This window comes from Microtus ochrogaster, chromosome 4, assembly GCF_000317375.1.
Source record: "Microtus ochrogaster isolate Prairie Vole_2 chromosome 4, MicOch1.0, whole genome shotgun sequence".
NCBI classification, from domain to species: Eukaryota; Metazoa; Chordata; class Mammalia; order Rodentia; family Cricetidae; genus Microtus; species Microtus ochrogaster.
This window is the reverse complement of record NC_022011.1, coordinates 47,351,779-47,359,616: the sequence shown is the minus strand read 5'-3', so window position 1 is coordinate 47,359,616 and position 7,838 is coordinate 47,351,779. Positions and strand designations below refer to the sequence as shown.

Below are 7,838 nucleotides of genomic sequence, written 5' to 3'. Positions count from 1 at the left end.
CTGGTCTGCTCTAGTACTCGCTGGTCTGCTCTAGTACTCGCTGGTCTGCTCTAGTACTTGCTGGTCTGATCTAGTACTCGCTGGTCTGATCTAGTACTCACTGGTCTCCTCTAGTACTTTCAGAGACGGTTCAGTTCAGGCCCTTGCTCTGCAGTTGAAGACTTCTTTGTGTTTCTAAACTCTCTGATGGTAATGGATGACTTCCTGGGCCAGCAATATGGCTCAGTGGGACGGGTGCTTGTTGCCAACCCTGAAGCAAACCTAAATTCCATCCTCCTATGTAATTGGCATCCCTTACTTGGTCATCTGCTGTGACCTATTAGATTCAACCTCCAGGATGCTGCAAGCCAAAGAGTGGCTATTGGTCTCTGCTTTAATCAACAAACACAGCCAGTGCGTGGGTCTGGGAGAAGGGAAGACAGGAAAGCAAGATGAGAGGGGTGAATGGTTATGTTGACCATGGCGACTAGTCCATCCCAGGAGCAGGCCATAGTCAGGGTCACAGTCGGTACAGGCTGGCTCTCTGGCTCCTGGACTTGGGCACTTCCTGCTGTGGCTGCCACAGGTCAGAGCTCCAGAGGGAACAAGGTCCTCGGGTGTTCAGGAAGGAGACCCTGCAGCCTTTGCTTTGAGCTTTGGTCTTCAAACTGCTCCTCAGTGGCCCGAGGCCTGGGCAGGCCGTGTCTGTCCCCAGTAGCTCCCAGCATGTGCGACTGTCCTGTGACTGCTGCTCTTCTACCCTGCTTGCCCCATCACCTCATGTCCATGGCAGCGAGGCTCCTTGTGGTCGTCTAATGCCCCTGCTCTGTTCTATGACAGGCGCCCACAGACTGTGCTGCTCCTGCACCGCCAACTGCTGATGATGACACTATGTTTCTTGGTGTTGTCCCTTCCCCTGATGCTGACCTCACTAGCATGGCATCACCTCAGGTTTGTGCTTTTTCCCTTTTGCTTGCTGCGCTCCTGTCTGCTTGCCAAAGGACTTTACCTTCTCCGAATTCTCTTCTCTCTTCTGGTAGCTTGGTCCAGGTGCTACTCCTGGAGCCTGATATGGGGAGGCTTGGGGAGATGGGTGTTGATGAGGTCGGCCTACCTCGTCCCTGGTGATGATAAGCAGAAACTGAGTAGTGACCTGATTTGTTTCTACCCATACAGAGCCACGACGCTGGCAATTGTTCTAACCTCATGGAGGAGACCAAGTAAGCATTCTCTACTGAGGGAGTCAGGGCAGGCCTCTGCCCACGAGTCGGGTTCCTATCAAGCCACCTGCACCCCTGACCTTCTGTCTCCTTCCTTAGGACTTTCTCATCAACTGAGAGTCTGCGACAACTTTCTCAACAGCTCAATGGGCTTGTGTCTGAGGTACCGCAGGATTGGGGTCCAGAGAGAAGGCAGAGGGGAAGAAAAGCATGGTAGAAGCTGAAGCAGGGATTCTCAGGAGACTGACTCATGAGAGGATCCTGGCAGACTCAGAGAAGACAGATTTGGACCCTGACGGGTGATGTGATTTTATCCTGGTGTAGAAAGTGCGAGATGACAGCTGTTGAGAGCAGGGGCTGAGCCGTGGCTGGATGAGAACCATGAGGGGTGTGAGAAGAGAGGTCCAAGGTTGGCAGGAGAGCAGATTCTGCTAGTTGAGGGGAAAGTAAGGAGGCTGGAGGGATTAGACATTGAGGGTGAGAGAGCATCTCCGTGTGAGATGTTGTCTCTCCTAGACTACATCCTACATCAATGGGGAGGGCCTCGTGTCTTCCAACACAAAGGCCTGGACCATGGAATACATGAGACCCTGCCTCAAGATGCCATGGCAGCAGGGGGAGGTGGGAACTGAGAATGTAACTCGGTGGCCATAATCTTGTCTACTGGGCACCAGGTTCTGGGTTCAATTCACAGCACCAAATCAGAAAAAGTTATATCAAGCCAGGCAGTGGTGGTGAACACCTTTAATCCCAGCACTTGGGAGGCAGAGGCAGGCGGATCTCTGTAAGTTCGAGGCCAGCCTGGTCTACAAGAGCTAGTTCCAAGACTGGCTCCAAAGCTGCAGAGAAACCCTGTCTCAAAAGGTAAAACAAAACAAAACAAAAGTTATGTCATGGGATTACAAGAGTATGTTTGAGACACTTAGGGAACATCCAGGGAGGAGAAACACAGATGTCAGACAGACAGCAGCACTGTGGACAGTCTCGGCTGGAGACTGTGCAGAAGCCAGACACAGGATTCCCTGGACCCAGGACTCAGGAATTCTGTTGAGTTAAACGTGGGTAATGACAGGCAGGCTGGTCCATTCAGACCCTTGGTATGAGACAAGACCCTCACCCAATCACATCCTAGCCAGGCTCTGCATTTGAATGAAATAAGTGCCAAGGGCATTGTCCCCTTGTTCTGTGTGAGCCCAGCTTTCTCATGTGCCATGCATGACAGTCGCTCGCCTCAAGAGGGCAGTGTCTGCTCAGAGATGTGCCCAACAACTGGGCGGTATCCCTTCCTTGGGCCCCCTGGGCTGGGTAGGTGCAGGTCTGCCAGGCTACCGGCCACAAGCTGGGTCTCTCAGCTTCCCTCCCAGGAGTCTGAAGAGACCAGTAACAAACAGAAGGAAACAAGAGGTTGATGGATAAGACACAGACGGACACACAAACACTTCTTCATTAGAGCTGGTGTGAACCGCGCTTGAAAAGATTTCAGAGCCGGTGGCTTGCACCTGCAATGCTAACTCCAGGAGCTGAGGCAGGAAGAACCAGTCCTGCCCTCCTTACACAGCAAGGCCCTGGCCAAAAAAATGAATTATCCCAACTGAGCACTAAGGAAGATTGATTGCCTCTGCCCAGAGATCAAGACCAGTCTGCACAGCATGTAGAGAACCTGTCTCAAAATGTAATAATCGGGCTGGAGTTTAGTCCAAAGCCTGTAGCCCAGCATCCCTCGAAGGGGCAGGAGAGATGGCTCAATGCTTAAAACTACTTGCTGCCCTTCCAGAGAAAAAGGGTTCAGCTCCCAGCACCCGTATCCTCCAACTCCAAGGAATTTCTCACCCTCTTCTGGCCTCTGTGGGCACAGAACACATGTATATAAACCCATATATTTTTTTCATTAAATTTTTTTCTTCAAATATGAAAGTTTTTATATGTCTCATACTAAACCTATGGAGCCTCAAACAAAAGTGTAATATAATCTCCACTCATCCCAGATAACCAGAAGGTGTCATTTCAGAGTGGTGTGAGGTGGAACCATCAGGCCTCAGCCTATGCAGTCTTTCTTGCCAGAGAGGCACATTCCCGGGACAGCGAGAAGAGGGCCAGGCCATGCAGCCAGTGTCCTGTAGCGAGGAGGAGGTGGAGCCTCCAAGCCGGGTCACCTAGGCACGGTGAGTAAAGGTCCTTTGTCAGGTAGGCAGAGGAGGTGAAGGGTGACAGCCACACCCAAGTCAGTTACCAGCTGAGGGTTTCAACAGACATGGTGGCGAGCTGCAATCACCACCTTTCCACAGCTTCGTGGCTCAGCTGGCATCTCATCTGAGGCATCCCACGAGCCTCAGCGATGGAGTAAGACCCTGTGCGGAAGTCCCAGAATGAGCCAGCTAAGGTCCAGAGCGTGAAGCACGCTACATCTGACCCATAGCTGCCTGGGTGTGCTGGCGCAAGCACGCCTTGAATTCAGCACCCGGGAGGCAGAGGCAGGCGGATCTCTGAGCTTGAGCACAGTCTGGTCCACATAGCATATGCCAGGAGAGCCAGGGCTATATAACAAGACCCTTTATTTGGAATGGGGTATCTTGGGATAGGTTCTAACACAGCCCAGGATGACCTTGAACTCCTTATCCTCCTGCCTCTGTCTCCCAAGTGCTGGAACCACGCCCAGATGCCTAGTTTCCTTGTAAGGGAAGCAGGGCATGGAGGGAGGAAGGATCCACAACTTCTCTGGGCCCTTAGGTGTGAGATCTTAGCGCGAACCTCTGCCATGCTTTTTGGAATCTGTGTCTGGAGGCTAGAGGGACGGCGCAGCAGTGAAGAGCTCTGGCGGGCTGATCTCCCAAAGCTCAGTTGCCACCTGCTACTCTCCTGACATGGCAGCCAGCCATACTGTGGCTGCTCTTACAGGGTACGGAGTTCCATTGCCAGCGCTCACATGGTGGCTCACAACTGCTGATAACTCCGGTTCTAGGGTGTAAACCACTAGTGTCTATGCACGCTCCCACACAGGCAAGCCTACACACAATTGTTTTGAAGATTTATTTGTGTGTGTGTGTGTGTGTGTGTGTGTGAAGGTATGCAGTGTGTATGTAGGTACACATGGGGACAGAGCTTGGCATCTTAGGTGCATGCTCCCACACTGGCTTTTACATGGGTGCTGGGGATCTGAACTCAGGTCCTCAAGCTTGTATTGCAAGCACTTTCTCTACTGAGCCTTGACTCCAGTTCCAGAGTTTTGCAGGTGCCAGCAAACATCGTATTGCTGACTCCCAGGTTTCTTTTTAATTCTCACTTTGAGAGAGCATCTTGCTAAGTCGCCAAAGCTGTTCTTGAACTCACCCCGTAGCCCAGGCTGGCCTTGAATGTGTGATAGTCCTGCCTCAGGCTCATCCAGGCCCATCCCACCAGGCCTGCTTCTGTGGGTGTTGGTTTTAGCACTAGGTATTGAATCCAAGGCCTCATGCTTGCCGGACTCCACTACTGAACTAAAGCCCCAGCCATTTTTCATTTTTATTTTAAGACTGGGCAGGGCCTTGAACTCCCTCTGTCCTCCAAGCTGCTCTTAGGTTTATGATCATCTTATCTCAGCCTTCCAAGGAGCCGGGATTATAGTCTGTGCCAGCAGGTCCAGGCTCCCTAGGTGCTGACCTTTCACCTCTGCTGCATTGTCCTTGGTGTCTTTATAAATTGGCTTCCGGTCACCAATAATAATGTTCCAACCAATCCTCCCGCAACCCCGCCCACCTCCTAACACAGAGCTGCCTGATGCCCCGGGGCCAGTACCCGGGGCCACCACCCAAAAGAGATTTGATTGTGCTGCTCCCACGCCACCTCACAAGCCCTGGGGTTTCTTGGCTGCCTTCCTTAGCCTGGAGTTGACTTGCTCCACCACCCTCCCCCTGGCACCAGCAAACCTGCCCAGCTGGTTTGCCAGGGAAGAGTCGGGCCTGTTTTGTCACCGTTGGGGCTCTTCTGACTTCTGATTTACCAGGACTTGAAAAAGGACACGGAGGGGGGTCAGAAGTGGGACCACACAGGAGAAAACTACAACCCGCTCTCCAGACTCCGAGGGGGCTGGAGGTTCCCAGTCAGTCCCAGACTGACTAATCGCACCCTGGCCGCCCACTTGCGAGGCTTGTCTCAACCTCTGCCACCTCACAGGATCCTTGGCCACCATCTCTGCCAAACCAGACCTTAGGTGTGACTAACATCAGCCCGCCTGTCAGTCAGCCCATCTCTGGGAGAAGGCCTGATCTCTGACCAGAATAATCGGGGTGGGGTCAGTCGGAGGTGAGTAAAGGCTCAAGGAAAGTGGGGTGTTGACACGGTGGATATAGATTTGTTTGCTTTTCTATTTTTTGAGAATGTGTCCCAGTGTAGCCCAGACTGGACTCAAACCTATAATCCTCCTGCCTCAGACTCCTAAGCACTAGAATTACTGGTATGGGCCACCATTCCTGAAGTGATGGTTAATCTTGTCAACTTGGTTACTTAGGGTCATCATGGAAACAGGCCTGTGCCTAAGGTGGGGATTTCCAGAAAGGTTGTTTTTTTTCTTTAAGTTTACATATATGAGTATTCACGTGTATACCTGCATGACAGAAGAGGGCATCAGACGGAAGAGGGCACCAGATCTCACTGCAGATGGTTGTGAGCCACCTGGTGCTGGGACTTGAACTCAGGATCTCTCGAAGAGCAGCCAGTGCTCTTCACCACTGAGCCATCTCTCCAGCCTCTTCCATAAAGGATTAACTGCTCGATGGAAGACCTACCATGAATATGGGCAATGCCATCCCATCTGCTTTGGCTGAGGGGTCAGGGGTATCCTAGACAGGGGAAAGATGAACACAGCGGTCACCCCTCTTTGTTGACTGAGGATGCAGTGGAACCAGCCACCTCATAGTCCCACCATCGTGCCCCCAGGCCATGATAGCCTGCACCCTCAAACTGTGAACGAAAATAACCCTTCGCCCAAGTTATTTCAGTCAAGGCCTCAGACTCCCAGAGCCCAGCCTGCCTCTGCTCTGGAGGGCCGGGGTTGAGGGTACGTGTCACCATGCCACCTGCCTCTCAGTGGCTTTTCTCAGCATTCCTTCTGACACAGCTTTCATCTTGCTCACCTGCGGCTGAAGCCACTGCTCAGCGTGGAATGCAGACACAGGGACAGCGATGAGGGCTTCATCTCATCATCTATAAAAGATGCCTGTGGAGGCCACTTCAGGCTGCCTTAGTGAGTACACAGACACTGGTAAGTGTCAGCTCAGGGTTAAGATGGTGACAGAGTGTATTCTAAGCACCTTTCAGGCCCTGGGGCGATGACTGCGGGATCTAAGTGAGCCAACAGCCCAGAGCCAAGGAGAAGTAAGAGGGGAGTGGGCCGAGACAAGAAGCTACAGAACCCAATGGCCATTCAGACTTATTATTTATTCAATCACTGTTCATTCATTCATTCACCAAGTTTTTGTGCTTTTTTGTTTTTCTTTTCTTACTTTTTTTTTGTTTTTTTGTTTTTTGAGATAGGATTTCTCTGTGTAACAACCCTAGCTAGCTGTCCTGGAACTAGCTCTGTAGACCAGGCAGGCCTCAAACTCAGAGTTCTGTGAGTTCTACCTTTGCCTCCTGAGTGCTGGGATTAAATTCGTGCATCACCACTGCCTGGGTTTCTCATTCACCAAACTTTTTAAATATGTATTTTACAGTTATGTATGTGCGTGTCATGTACACATGGGTCCACAGAAACCAGTTCCCCCTGAAGGATAGGTAGTTGTAGGCTGTCTTACATCACCAGACGAGTCTCCCACAAGAGTGTTCTTAACCTCTGAGCCATCTCTCCAGCTCCTCACCAAGTCATGGTCCACGGAAGAGAAGAGCGGCTTTCAAGGGAAGAGGATCTGGGCTTGCACAGGCTAAGTAGCAGGTGATGGAAATGGACGGGTCAGCCCAGTGGGACACAGCTGCAATCCCAGCACTTGGGAGGCTGAGGCAGGAGGATCACAAGTTCAAGAACAGCCTGGGCTACATGAGATCCTGTCTCAAAAAAAACAAAGTAAAAGAAGAGCACACATTAAGACAGCCCATAGTTGGGACAGAAGTTCATGCTGGGAAGGTGACCACACTAAAGGTAGAAAGATCCCAAACCCAGGGCCATACCCCTCCTCCACACGACACGTCACCCAGGCAGGTGTGGAGGCAAACACCCAAGGCAAACTTGGAAGTGGATGAGTTCGTTAATGTGTTTGCTGGTGTTTTTTTGTTGTTGCTTTTTGTTCTGTTGTTACTTTTTTAAAAATATTTTTTTAAAATAAAAAATATATATGTATGTGTATATATGTGTATGTATGTGTGTTTCTGTGAAGGGGTGTATTCACATATGTATAGATGACCTCAGAGGCCAGAAGAGGGCATCTGATCCCCTGGAGCAGAAGTTCCAAGTGGTTATAAACCACTCAAGGTAAGAAGCCCAATTTAAGCCAGATAGGGGTGGCGCATGCCTGTAATCCAGCACTCTGAGGGCAGAGGCAGGTGGACCTCTGTGAATTCCAGGCCAGCATGAGCTACAAAAAGAAACCCAGCCGGGTGGTGGTGGCTCACGCCTTTAATCCCAGCACTCAGGAGGCAGAGGCAGGCGGATCTCTGTGAGTTCAAGACCAG

The 7,838-nt window shown here is 51.3% G+C and overlaps 1 protein-coding gene across 1 annotated transcript in view; it reads left to right on the top strand.

The window, feature by feature from the left end:
• Positions 1–3,356, top strand: part of LOC101989150 — a 5,932-nt gene extending 2,576 nt beyond the window's left edge. The window contains exons 2-6 of the mRNA XM_013355496.1: positions 820–930; positions 1,156–1,199; positions 1,299–1,362; positions 1,716–1,820; positions 3,261–3,356. Of these exons, the coding sequence (XP_013210950.1) occupies positions 820–930; positions 1,156–1,199; positions 1,299–1,362; positions 1,716–1,820; positions 3,261–3,356 (420 nt within the window). The remainder of the gene's footprint in view (positions 1–819; positions 931–1,155; positions 1,200–1,298; positions 1,363–1,715; positions 1,821–3,260) is intronic.
• The last annotated feature ends 4,482 nt before the right edge of the window (positions 3,357–7,838 follow it).